Source organism: Hetaerina americana, unplaced genomic scaffold (genome assembly GCF_022747635.1).
Source record: "Hetaerina americana unplaced genomic scaffold, ioHetAmer1.1.p SCAF_60, whole genome shotgun sequence".
Taxonomy (NCBI): Eukaryota; Metazoa; Arthropoda; class Insecta; order Odonata; family Calopterygidae; genus Hetaerina; species Hetaerina americana.
This window is the reverse complement of record NW_027287206.1, coordinates 65933-81099: the sequence shown is the minus strand read 5'-3', so window position 1 is coordinate 81099 and position 15167 is coordinate 65933. Positions and strand designations below refer to the sequence as shown.

Here is a 15167-nt window from a genome sequence, read left to right as displayed (position 1 = left end):
TTTAAATACCCTAGGGACTGCAATATACATGTATATGTGCACCATCAGTGCCTTTGACGCATGTTGGCCGGTTTTGAATTTTAATACATTTGAGACGCGGAAAATGCTCCGAAATGTCCGAAACGAAAATTAATTCGAAACCCCAAAAATAAATCTTTATTCTCATATTTAAAAACACGCAGGTGAACATTCCTTATCTAACGTACAGGGTCGGTCCCAAAAATAAGTAGAAATTAGTTCATCGTCTTTTCAACTCAAAAGGCGTTTTCTACTAAGAATTTAGGCCTCAGGGACAGACAGTAAAGAGGAGGTTTTCCGTGGAAGTCCTCGAAAGGCTGTGGGAAACTGTGCAACGCGTTGGGAAGATCTTAGCCATCTGGAAGCTGCACCGCGACAAAGCGCCGTCCCACACCGCCTTCCTCGTGATCGAGTACTTGGTCAGGCACAAGATGGCAACGCTGTCCCAGCCGCATGCTACAGCCCCAATGTGGCCAGCGCCGGATTTTTTTCCCAAGTATAAAAAAGAGCTCGAAAGGCAACCATTTTGGAACGCTGACTAGCGTAAAACAGGCCGTGACGAGTTACCTAAGTGACGTTCCCGTGGACGCCTTCCAGGAAGCGTACCGTGATTGGCAGATACGCTGGTATCGGTGCGTCGATTAACAAGAATTTTTGAAGAATTCTAATAATTTTACTTTGATATTCGATAAAGTTTTCCCTCCGTATTTATTCCACTTAATTTTTGGACAGATCATGTAGGACGAGAAATATTTAGGTAATAAATAGTACGCTTTTGGCGTTAAATTAAAAACTGCTTCGAATGTGGAACAATCATTTAATAAATAAATTATTTCATAATTATGCATACTACTGATTGCAGCTGAAAAATATTAATAACAGTCATTTCTGGGAGAGCAATAGGGGAAGTTAAACACCAGAATTAGCAATGGATTACGCTTCGTTTTTGGGTAATACTCTGAGAGGAAGTTGCTTTACTTGAATTATGCAACATTTCTCTTCAGTCATTTACAGATGCGCAATCTTCATGCTCTTCCAAGCGTGTCCCGTTTTAAAAAACTTCTGTTTCCCGCATTTCTTGACCGCAAGACTGGCTGAAGACTACAGTGCCAGTGCAAAATTCTCGCAATCAGATTCGTCTTCCATTGAACCCCAAACTTTTGATTTCTGAATAAGTAAACTTATTATTTTTTCACACTAAATTTTACATACTACACCATGTCAGGTTTCGACGCATAGGCGAAATCATCAGGTGTAAAATTTCATAAAATGGTCGGGAAATATACTCGTGTATACTCTTTCTGGGAGGGGAGGTGTATTATGGAAGGAAAATATAGGCGGAAAAGGGCGGAAGGGACAAGTATTGGAAGTTTTCAATGCCTGAAAGGTGCGCATGTAATACTTACTTGAAGTAGGATCACAGCCGGAAATCTGAAAAGATTTGAACCCGGGTGCGGGAGCAAAGTCAGTTTTTACAAGGGCGTGGGAGCCCTCCACCTATGTGGAATATTTGGAGCAAGTAATTGTCCGAACAACTGAACTGATTTCCATGGTAAATCATACAGTGAATAAAGATGTATTTCAATCAGAACAAGATGTGCAAGAAAATGTAAAATGGGTGGACAACCTGATTTGCGAGATTTACAAATAGCGAGATGACTTATAAACTAGTAAAGAGGACACTCGGAGAAAGAAAAAAAAATCGCAAAACATCCGAGCCACCAATGGGAAAGTACTAATAAATGATGGCGACATTGGGAAAAGATGGAAGGAATACATTGAAGTAAGAATACATTGAAGTACACCCGATCAAGCTCCCAAATCACTAGAAGATGGCTTAATTCAAAATAAAAATCGTGATAGGTAAAAACGATCGGGGTCCGCAGATTTTAAGGAGCGAATTCGACAGAGCCGTTGCAGACCTGAGAAACGACAAGGCAACAGGGGTTAACAAAATAAACAGAGAAATAATCAAGGCACTCGGGGTCAATTCGAAGGATGATAACTTGGAAAGGGGAAATACACCAGAAGACTTCGAGAAAGGTATAATGATTGCAATGCCAAAGAAACCGAAAACAGATAAATGCGAAGAACACAGAGCATTGAGCTTCGTGACTCAAGCATCTAAAATCCTTACTCGGATAATTAGCTGAAGAATAGTAAGAAGGATAGAAGGAAATCTCTCAGAAAACCCATTCGGATTCAGGAAAACCGACGAGTAAGAAAGGCAATTCTCAGCTAGAGTACTGGCCGCAAATATAAAACACGTAAATTAGCCATAATATGTGGCATTCGTGGACTTGGAGAATGCCATCGACAATATCGAATGGAACAAGATATTCAAGATACTAGAAGCGCTAGTATTGGACTAAAACGACAGATGAATTCTCTATAGCCTCTACAAGAATCAAGTTACAACAATGCAAACTGAAAATAAAAGAAAAATGGAAGCCAAAATAAACAAAGGAGTAAGACATGGATGGAACCTCTCGCCAGCAATATTCTACGTTTACCGGGAAGAGGCAATAAAAGGAACACAAGAATTGGGTATCAAAGGAGTCAAGGTAAATTAAGAAGAAATAAACATGCTCCGGTTTGCAGATGGCATTACAGTTGTGGGAGAAACGCGTGAGGACCTGCAAGCAACTCTAAGTTCTATGGACCAAGTACTGGGGGAATATAAAATGAAATCAACAAGAAGAAAACCAAAATCCTTGCGTGTGGACGAGAGAAACTGAATGCATGTGTCACAATTCGAGGGGTGAAACTAGAGCAAGTGGAATCCTTCATCTCCCTGGGCAGCAGCATAAAATGGGATGGAAGAAGTCGACCAACATCAGGCAAAGAATAGCCTAAGCTAAGAACGCATTCATGAAGAACAAGCGATCAGTACAATGCTCAAAGAAACTATGGCTGGAAACAACGAAGCAATACGCCAAGACTTTCATGTGGAGCATGACGCTCTATGGTTCCGAGACTTGGAACATTGGAAAAGTGGACCAGCGAAGAATATAAACCTTTGAATCATGGTGCTGGAGGAGAACGCTGAAGATTAAATTAACAGACAAACTAAGGAACGAAGAAGTATATGGAAGAGCAGAAAAGGATAGGATCATATGCAGAACTCTATGGCAAAGAAGGAATAGATGCAGTGCACAGACATTGAGGCACAATTGATTGATTAGGGATATAATTGAACATACCATAAACAACCCGAAGGTCGGTTTGGTAGGTGGTGGAAGAGTTTACCCAGAACTAAGTCCAACGGCGTGCGAAATTCACACATTAGGATAGGGAGGTCGGTTCCTTTCCCTGGAAGATCTGGTAACCGAAAAATACATAGCTTGGATGGATCTGCAAGTGCTCAGAGAGGCTTCCCCGGGAATCGAACCCGGGTCCTCCTGTAGTCCAACGCTCTACCCCTGTATTTCCGCTACCCACATGTATGTATATATGTATATACGTATATATATATATATATATATATATATATATATATATATACACACACACACGCCACGCATACAGACTAGGGTAGTGCATGTAAATATGTGCACTACCCTTTTCACCATAAAGGAGGGATAAAAAAATCTTAATCGGTGGAAGGTTACTACACACAAAATAAAACAAATATGTCTCGTAATAGCTTGAATTGTAGCTGACTGCACAAGCGTTCTCTTCAGGAGGAAGGTTGTACTTAAAATAATGATGAGAAAAAAGAGTGGCGTGCCTGTGTAGGGTAGGAACGAGAGACGCAGATAGTGCTTGGGAAGGAGGGAAAAGCGGCAAGAAGGGGATACGTGTTATGAGGGAAGAGTTTTGATCTATATGTACAGGATACTCTGTAAGACACCATTAAAGTCTGTAGCAGGGGTGGGGATGGATTCAGACTAGGCATGCACAGTGGACGGAGGGTCGTGGTTTCGTACGGTAAATGAAAGACTGGCAGTTACAAAAAAACTTGTTTCATTTTGGGCATTGAAAAATTGCAACTGCCAAATCCATGGAGAAAAGAACGTTACGATTTTTAGCTGGAACATGCGTTAAAAAACAAATTTCTTATCTTCAAGACATTCTAGTATATTAATAAAGAAAAAACACGAATAATAACAGCGTGTGAAAAAAGATACAACAAGAGGTAATAACAAACCATCTATAAAACAGACAATGGGTGCCAGCACAGATTAGTATTAGCACATCGCAACCAAAAACGAAACCTAAAAAGTCTATTATAATTATCTATTGCTGCTATTTATTCCCTGATTGATGTTAATCGTAGTGGCATCTTTCGCATAGTGATCTCAGAAAAAATCGGCATCTTAACCTCTTCCGTTTTGCTGTCGAACGCTTCCATTTTGATGTCTTTCATGGTACAATGCATTCTCCAAATATTCTGGACGTTTCCCGGAAAATATCGGTCTCCAATTTACTCATGAGATTTTCTATTGATTCAATACATAAAATATATCCTAAAAGACAAACATCACCATTCGGTCTCATCCGCTCATGTATGCTCAAACCTTTCGAAGTCATGAGTGGCATTTGGCTTTTCTGTAATGGGACGACAATTGAGTCTTATGCATTTAATTTGAGTCCCAGTGGAAGATTTTCACGATTTAACTTCTTTCTCTGAGGAGCTTTCACTGGGGGACTAAGTTGGCAGGGAGGGACAAAGAGAGTATGTTCTTCTATCATCACCTGAAGTAGAAAAAAACAGTTTCTACTAGTGCCCAATTATCGGTAGAGTACTGCAATTATCACTCATCGAAAAACACATTTAACCTCAGGAGTTGAAGACATTAAAACCAACCACAATTCTCAACTCCAAGGTCGGCTTCATACTACAGTGTAGATGGAGTTCACCCAGTACTGATTCCAATGCCGAGTGGAATTTACACATCAGGGAAGGGGGGAGCGGCAGTTCACTTCCTTGCGCCGGCTATGGTTTCCCCGGGAGTTTCGTCACCCGCAAAACTACACAGCTTCGGCGAAACCAAGGCTGCCCAGAGGCGTCGATTGGGTTCCAATCCAGGCCCCACGGTTTACAGCCCAGCGTTCTACCCGCTAGATTACCACGTCCCAAAACGATGTCGAAAAAATATCCCATGGGCTTAAACATAAAATAAAATCTTTAAATTTGGACTCTAGCGAAACAGATGCATACATCATTAAATAATTTCGCCGAAACCAACAAGAAGTTGCTACGATAAATCGCTGAAGAGCGTACGTTTTTGAAGGGTCGGCACAAGAAATCCCTCCGTCAAACAAATTAACCGTGTCACATGAGAATTCTTTGAACTGGAACGCGTCTCACTTCCATGGTGGTGGAGAGAGATGGACTGAAGATAAAATATAGGACTTTTGAACATTCAGGAAAGAATAGGTCGGACGAGTCTGGGCTCAAAGGTAAGGGAAGGCAAATGAAGTCAGAGAAATAATGATTTGCACCGGACTGTTAGGAACGGTACGCAAAGGGAAAGAGTAGAATGGGGAGAGAGCGGTGGAGAATCGAGGAAGTTGGGGGAGATCGGCGGAAGGGGGAAGAGGGGAGAGGGAGAGTTCGTTGGATAGAGGGGGTGGGGAAGAGAAAAACTACGCCATTAGGACAGGGACATGAATTAATATGGACGTTGACGGGTCTCGAAGAATGTGAAAAAGATTCTTGAGCGAATTTTTCTTGACTTGCGTTTCAAAAATGAAGGTAGTGTCTCGGTGAATGAAGGTGTTCAGCGTTGCCTCAGAATAGGATTTGGGCCGTAGCGTGTGCGTGAAAGACAATTTCAAATGCATGTCACGTTGCAACATTTGAGAAAGAACCTGTTTAGGGCGCGGAGGGTGGAAGATGTCAAACTGGAAATACAGAATATTTGTCGGAGGTAAGATTGATTCATATTCACCGAGGTAAAGAATTTGACTTTGGAAGGCATTATTTCGGTGTATGCGTAAGTGGTACTACTGGAGATCTCGGAGAACAATGACACGGTGTATGTGTAATTGAGGTTGTAGAAGAATTTAGAGAGGATATAGGCGGCGGGTATCTAGACTAAAAATACGCAACCGATGAAACGGATCCAAAAAAGAGAGATTTATTTATCTGAGAAGGGGATATCCCATCGCAAAACGGCCCTTAAGGAAATTGGCGTGGAAGGAGCTTTCTTGTTACCCATCGTAGTGCCTCTGATTTCCAGAAAAAATTATCTTTGAAAGCGAAAGTATTTTTCTTCAGCATAATACGATACTCGTGCAAGATAAATTGAGGAGTCTCAGTGGAGGGAACAGAAGAAGACGGGCGCCTTGAGTGACAGTGTCAGACTGCTTTGAGACCTTCACTGAGTGGGAATACCTTGTAAAGGGAAATGTTATCAAGTATGACCACTATAACTTGAAGATGGAGTTTGCTCGCAAAGGTCCTTGGTTCGAATCCCGGTCAGGGAGGCTTTCTTCTCTTTGGAATCCACACGCTTACACCTTCATTATTAACCGTTAGTTGATCCCTTAATGTATTTATTTTTCTTAAGAACCAATAATAAATTGGACAGCAACAAACAATATAGAAACACATAAAAAGATCACTCACACGTTATTTCTTGATCATTTCGACGGAAATCTGCTCTGTGTTCATTACTTCTATATCTTCCGATGAAGACGGAGCAGAATTCCGTCGAAATAGCGTGAAATACGTAGAAATAACGTGTGAGTGATCTTTTTATGTGTTTCTATATTGTTTGTCGCTGTCCATTTATGTCGCTGTCTATATATTATATATATATATATATATATATATACGTATAAAATATATACCATAAACACAGTAATCAACCCGAAGGTCGGTTTGGTATGTGATGGTAGAGTGGACCCAGTACTAAGCCCGACGACGTGTGAAATTCACATATCAGGGTAGGGGGGCCAGTTCCTTTCCCTGTGCCGGTTATGGTTTCCCAGGAAGATCTGGTACCCGAAAAATCACATAGCTTGGGTGCAGGTACCCAGAGACTTGCCCGGGAATCGAACCCGGAACCCTCGGGTCAGTAGTCCAACGCTCTACCCCCTGGACTACCGCGACCCGTACATATATATATATATATATATATATATATATATATATATATATATATATATATATATATATATATATATATATATATATATATATATATATACACACACACACGCACATGCACGCATATATACATATGTGTACGCATATCGTATACATGCACATGAATGCACACAAATACCCATTTATATGCATTCATACCCACATTCTCACTCATGCTAAATCTAGAGCTTTTGCATGCAACGTTAATGGAATAATAACATGAATAGGCTTACCAGATTAATACCGGCGTAGCTTGGTTGCTGGCCTTCGAGAGGTAAATAATTTTCTTCTGGGTTTGGTAGAGCTTACATGAATTTGGTGTGAGTCATTAGGGAAATATAAATACACCGCTTAAGTTTCGTCGTTGCTTAAGAGCAGACACGGAAAAGATATGATAATTAAAGTACTCAACACAATCCGCATTCACTCAAGATATCTTCACCGTCGGAAAGACTAGGGGGTTATGCTGCTGCTGCATATTGCTGACGTATTCAGACAAATTGATCAATCGTTGATTTAACGCAGCTCCTTCGAGAATATTTTGAATGTTTAATATATTGGACGTGCTTTCAACGAACCCGTTTCCATACTTATGCCAGCGTCAGATAATTAGGAACAAATGAAATGAATCTAATCGCACCGTTGGATAGAATATACCATTATTAATGCCACAATCCCCAGTGGTCTCAGATCTCTGAGACCACTGGGGATTGTGTGTGAAATGAAGCTTTAGATGAAGCGTCACTGAATCACCAGTTTTACCAAGGTTTTTAAGAAGAATATTTGCATAATTATCAAAAATGCATTCGATCGCATCTACACTATCGGAGGTCGTGGCTCGGTGCAGACTCAACAGCATGAAATATGATCTTCAGGGTAGATTAAAAATGTTAGCATATTATAATTTTAATGATTATATATATAGACACACACACAGACACACTCATATATATATATATATATATATATATATATATATATATATATATATTAATTATTATGTCCATTATAATAATCTATCAATTATCTGTCAATTTCAATCTATCAATTATCATATTACTGTGTTTATGGTAAATATTCGGGATGGCAAGCGGAGATGGAAATGGTATGACACGTATATTTCAAAAATTCATTTAAAATCATTAACATTTGTTTTTTTAATTAAAATTTAAGTTAGCGGAAGCCGAATCACGTTACAAATGTGAAAAAAAATTCGGTTTATAGACACGGCTTTGGTAAATGACGCTTATTTCACGAGGAGTCTCTGTCAGTAGGATGTATTTTTATAAACCGTAGGTGGACAACAAATAATTTTACAACTCTTTATTGGCCTTCTTTGACGGTTTCCCCTGTATCACTGCGCATAATTCATATAATAACATAAAATCTAGTATACATAATATGTAACGTGTGAACCTGATCCAATTAAACATGAAAACACCATTCAAAACTTCTAGGAGAAATCACTTTTGAGAAACGACTATTCTCCATCGACCACCGTTTCAATTTTTGTTTTTCTGACCCTTTCGAATGGAAGTCGGTGTTTCTCACCCTTCTCCTTCCTCTTCCTACCGAATACTTGGAACTCGATAATCAACTGACCGAGGGAAAAAGTTCTCGCTCCCCTCGGCCAGAACAAACGTCCGGAGACTGTCACCCCACGGGCCGCGTCCTGGTTAACGTCCTTCCCCACGCGTAGGCGAACTCTTCCCTCCCCTCGTCCACCAGAGGTGTACGTGCGTCGCGCTCGACCATGGGCAACCCTCGGGGTCAAAGGCGTTACATCATTCAGTGGATTTTCACTATAAATTGAAGGATGTCGCTCAAGTTCCTGCTGAGGCTATGCGATAGGGCTATTTGTTGACGACGTGTTAATATTTCTTTCATTATGGCATGGATAAGTTTAAGGAACCAGTATATCGAGGGTCGATAATCATGGTCGACATGGATGACTTTATCGATACGACGGTGCGAATGATATCGCGAAAGGATATTACATATTAAGAATATAAGATTTGCAGAACATTTGGGCCTTCGCATTTGGGAACATGCTGAAAATCTGAATTTCACCCAGCCATGAATCGAATGGTCTTGAATTAGCTGTTCGAGAAGAACCTTCGATCGCTGATACCGGACGTTTCTCAACTGCCTTGAGCTAGAGTGCCCATATCATGTTAAGGAGTTGAATTATTTAATGGTGATATCTGAAAACAAATCTATTGGTTTACAAAAAGTAAGTTTATAATCTGTGTGGTGGACAATATGGAATATAGAACGTCTCCTTCCTCTCCACACTGTTCCTCACGCAAGTATCAAATCAAGATGAATCAAATAAAACACGAGCTCTCAGGACGGGCACGTCTATTCTCTATTCCGCTTCCTCATTCTTGTTGAAAGGAGAATGGAGTAAGAGTGCAAGTTCTCTTATTTTGTCCATTTATGCTACTTCAAACTACGAATGTAAATCTATCATCACCTTGTTTGGATTTATTTGCCGGATGGAGTCATTTTGAAATTCCGATATTTATATATTGAATTAAAAATGAAATTGTGCGTATTATTTTGGCATGAGATTTTCTATACTCAGTTATTTGTCCTCTTGCTGGTAAAGAGTGCATTACACGACCTTGAATACGTATTACCTATTGGTTCACGGACAAGAAGATTTTATACAAATGTTATGGGATTTAATGGACCCTATGAGTTTATGTGTCCTCCCGGGATAATTCATTTCATACACCTAATAGTGAAACACTTAAAAAATTATTGTTAATTGTAATCAATCTCGCAAAAATATGGTCCCGCTGCCAAACCGATTACCGATCACAAGTGCTTCCTCACTTACCGGTCAAAGTTATATATTTACCAAATTATGCCACCAATCTGCCAACAATTGATACAGGGATTTGAGAATATTACTAATTATGAGCCAGCCTCTTTCAGAGTTACGAAATCGATTCCCGATATCGATATTTACATCATACTTTGGGCTATTATATATCTATTTTCATGCTTCATAACCTGAATGGCTAATAGCGCATCAAAAGAATAAGTCAAAGTTTATATATAATCATTTCATTCGTCCTTAAAATCACCTCAAGTTTCCCCAACGCTAAACGGATTGATAACCTGATGCAGCTCCTCGCGTGAATCTCCACATTTAAGAGAAAGAGAATTTATATGACGTCAACGCTTGCCTATTATGAGTTATCCAAGTGAACACCGTAAAATAAATAAATTCCGTTTTTTTCCACGTTCACGCCTCCGTGTGGTGATGGAGGGAAATACACCAGACTTCTTTCGCTCTTGCTTTCCCCGCTTTCCTCGCCATCTGAACCTGGAAACAATCCGTTTCCACACCCTTGATATGCAATATCCCCAACTTTTTCCTCCGAAACCGTCTCCATACTTCTTGACCCCCTTCTGCCTCCAACTCTCGGTTGCGCGGAGTATCTTAGGCTGCGCCTATTATTCGCATGAGGTGACAAATGCGACACGGGGCAAGCGAAACATCAGAAGGATCTTGCTCAAGTAGGACGAGGAGGTTTTCCTGCGAATCAAACTCATTTATACGGACGAACACGGATTTAAAGAAAGTGACTCCACGCCGGAAAGTGACTTGCCTCTTCATTTGAGACGAGGCGTCTAACTGACTTAGATGCCTCGTTATAGACCATTTGCTTCTGTATTTCTTATGATTTACTGCCGAATGACCTCATAACCATAAAGCGCATTTAATTTGAGAAACTGATGTATTTTTTATTTATTTCAGTACAGACAAACAAAAAGAGGAAGTGAAATTGAATGGCGTGTTATAAAATATTGTTCTCTGTTTAAAGGACTGATTGCCAAAATAAAATATATCTGCGAGTGTTCTATTTTATTTGTCTTTGTTAGGAAGATATACATGCAAGATGCCGGGGGACAGGGAAAGATACCAAATCGACTACATCCTAGTGTGAACGAGATAAAAGAACCAAGTGAAACCATCAGAAGGCTACTCTGGCGCAGATATAAATAGCGATAACAACTTACTGGTCATGGGCAGCCAACTGCCCATGACCAGTAAGCCTGCCCAGTAAGACTGCCCATGACCAGACGACGAAGAACTTGACCAATGAATCAAGATGTAAACAAATAAACAAGGGGAAAAGTAAGCGAAAGAAAGGTTCGCCCAACTCATCGCAGGAAAAATAGAAGAAATAAATGAGATTAGTATAGAGTGAGGATGGAAGATATTAGAGGATAAAGAATATAAATACCAAAGTAGCAGATAAACAAATTGTAACTAAGGTGGCAAAATCTATGTGGCTGTGGATGACAGCTCAAGTTAAAGATCTCACTCGGGAAGGAGAAAATAAAAGAATCCAAGAAATGAAACATGGGACACCCTTTATAAAAAAATGGGGAAACAAACCATACGAGAGTGCGAGAAGGCCAAGGAAGAGTAGATAGAAACATGCTTTGAAGAAATCAATGACAAGTTAAAGAAGGGAGTCAGTGAAACTGCTTACATGCAGGTGCAGAGACAATTTGAGAAGAGGAGAAAATCTGTCCGAGGAGAGAAAAAAAAATCATCCGCCCGAGATGCTTATGGAAATACACTAATATATGATGAAGAAAACGGGGAAGAGATGGAAAAACGTATTCAAGTACTCTATAAAGAACCTAAATGACTTATATGTGACTTCATTATAGAATTAATATTGATAAAATAAGACAAATGATGCCTGCAAATACTGAGAAGATAAATCGACAGAGCCGCGAAAGCCCTGAAAAACAAGGTACCAGAAGTTGACAAAAGAAACGGATAAATAATTAAAGCACTCGTGGTGAAAGCGAAGGGTACCCCTTTGGGAATAATTAAAGATGCCCGTAGTAGCTACGGCAGCAAAAAATTGTCAAGGGCCTTTGAGAAAAGTGTGATGATTATAATACTGAAGAAATTAAACCTTATGTCTCATGCATAAAAAATTCTCGTAATTACTCAAATGGGAGGAATAGAAGGAAGAGCCGAAGAAAGCCTCATGGAAAACCAATTCGGATTCAGGAATAACCGAGGAAAAGAGAAATAATACTCAACTTGAGGATACCGGCCGAAAAAATTATACATGCAATTGAGCCATCGTATGAGAAATTCATGTACTCGCGGGATTAAGTAGAAGAACCACAGTCTACACACTACCATAGCAAGATACGTACTGCGTGTAGGACCGTTTAGACACAAAGATGGAGAATCTTTCCCTACCCACCGCCACGCTAGGCCGAAACGTAAGTCACTTTCTTGACAGCCCTCGTGCATGGAGATGGCCTTCGAAGTAAAATGAAAAAGCCATCCATTGATCTCATCAAATATAAAAAAAACCATAAAAACAGTAATCAACCCAAAGGTCGGTTTGGTAGGTGATGGTAGAGTTCGTCCAGTACTAAGCCCGACGGCGTATGAAATTCACACATCAGGGTATTTATTTTTTTATTTTCTTTTTTCGTTGCAATTAGGCAATTTTCCTGGTGGCAACGGTCAAGTTTGGTCAAAGATAACTCTTAGAATGAAAATTACATACATACACGCACTAGAAAAACAGATAAGAGGCAAAATATTCTTACATACAATGACACTTCCACATCACATACAAACAAACTTCCACATCACATACAAAATGCCGTCCACATCACATACAAACAATATTTTAATAACTACAATAAAGTTAATTACCCAGTGGCTGCTTTAAATTTATACTTAAAACGTCTAAAATTGGATGGAAAGAGCTCAAACAAACCTCCAGGCAGCTGGTTCCAATCAATAAGAGTAAGGGGGGGCAATTCCTTTCCCTGTGCCGGTAATGATTACCTAGGAAGACCTGGTTCCCTAAAAAACATAGCTTGGGTGGAGACTTACCCGGGATCCGGGTTCGATTCCCGGGCAGGATCCGGGTTGGATTTGACTCTCCGGTCAGTAGTCCAACGCTCTACTCCCTGGACTACCGCGACCCACTCATCAAATATAATTATCATGAAAAGTCATCTACTGGTTAATATTAATAATTGTGTCTGTACTAATAAAGGTCATCTATTAGTCAAGTAAGTCATCTATTTAGCCGCTTCTGCATTTCATCGATCCTCAAGTAGTTCCCTATGCCGAGTATGCCCTAACCTTCTCTCCATCCCTCCGTGCTATTTCTTCTCCTTTCCTCAGGCTGTCATTTTCACCCTTATCCTTCCTCTCCCCACTCTTCCTTCAAGTACACCCTCTGCTAAATTATCCATTTATGATTTCCTCCTTAGTGCATTATCTAGTCCTTTTCTTCTTTTTCTTGATCTATTATTGATTATTCCAAGCATAGCGATGGCATCTCAGTTTAAGGTCCACAAATGAGTCACATCGGTAAAAGCTGTTGGCTCGTTGCGGCTCAAAGTGAACAACTGAAATGTTTGGCTGTGTGTATAAATTTTATGTTCTTTTCCACAAGCCGTTGAGGTTTAAGTAATAAAATGTACAGTCGACTATACAGGTATATGTCATTACGTATAATTAGTTATAAGTGGAGTAATTTACAAATTCAAAGAAACTGCGGGAAATGTCATGACTGAAACAGTGCCGAATCCCAAACAAGGTGAATGATTTTTACCCTTTGAAATTGTTGCATTGTACTGCGAATCAATGGATGGCTTCGTTAAAAGTTACTGCTGCGATATTCTCCGCAGTTTCTTTGCATTTGTCAAAAGTAAAACACTCTAATGTTTAAAGTTAGGCTTAAACCTCGTGGACTATGGCGGACCTATTCGTACTATGTCGCACGATTACGAATACATGTAACATTGCATGCACGCGTATTTAGTCACGACATCTTGTTTCATTATAGCACCCAAAATGTCAGAGTGTAAGAGAATGCCTCGGTAGCTTAACAGAATAAAGCTCTCGGCCGGACGTCAAGGGATCCGGGTTTGAATCCCAGACAAGGCGAAAGATTTTTACACTCCGAAATTGTTGCATGAGAATAATTCATTTGTTTCTACTTGCTAAACACATTCATTCGTCGTTGGTTGCAACGTTCGTTTCTACCAAATGTTTATGATCCATACTTAAATTCACTTAGAAACATAATATTTAAAACCAGCGCTGGCATTATAGGGATGTCTACTAATTTGTAAAATTTAAAAGGAGGTTTGCATGTCACTCATGGGATAACATTTTGAAAATTAATTGAAAAGTTTTTAACATTCTTGAGATATTTTATCATGTAAAACAACATCAATGGAGAATTATTAAACTGATTTTTCACCTAGACCGAAGCATGAATATGCATCTAGAAGCATAGAAGATATATATCTGTGAACTAAAACTACGAGGACACTAAACTGCTTCCTTTTATGAATATGGTATGGCTGATTTCTAGAGTAAATGAGGCCAGAATTTGAATGCCTCGTATTTACCTGAAGTACAGACTGCATAAGTACGTTGCATATTGTTCTATATAAAATTGAATCACAGACTCCAACCATGTTGACGACTACATTTGTGCTTAGTATTCCAATTAGATGCGGAGGCATCCCTTGCCAAAAATGCAAAAGAAAATTGTGCACCTGAAATGAAGACATTCACACAAGTTAAATACGTGAGTGAAAATTGCACTGCAAAACACGATATACATCTGTATTTCTTATAAACACGATTCTGCTCATGAGCAGAACTTACCTCTTCCATGGACGCCCTCATTACAGTATCAAAAATTCTCTCACAGTGAGTCCGGTACATCATGAAGAATGAAGACACGCGGTCCCCAGGTACTCCATCCGGGAGACGTATATCCTTTAGGTTTGGGAATACCGGAAGGAGCGTGGTGAGCTTGTATCTCGTTTGACTGAAGCCATTCTGGGGCACAAAAAGACTCGCCGTCAATACTCAATAATTAGTACGATTCACATCAGACATAAAAGCACACGACTTAGAACATGATGCACACAAACTTGCAAACACTGCACTGTGACTTCTTGGTGAAACTCAAATCTATTAATGGTATGAACTGAATGCGACGCCAAAAAAATGCTG

The 15167-nt window shown here is 39.8% G+C and overlaps 1 protein-coding gene across 1 annotated transcript in view; it reads right to left on the bottom strand.

Moving 5' to 3' along the window:
• Positions 1-15167, bottom strand: part of LOC139695627 (transcription factor RFX4-like) — an 88742-nt gene that overhangs the window by 7862 nt on the left and 65713 nt on the right. The window contains exons 7-8 of the mRNA XM_071594434.1: positions 14814-14990; positions 14552-14701 (exon numbers count right to left, since the gene is read on the bottom strand). Of these exons, the coding sequence (XP_071450535.1) occupies positions 14552-14701; positions 14814-14990 (327 nt within the window). The remainder of the gene's footprint in view (positions 1-14551; positions 14702-14813; positions 14991-15167) is intronic.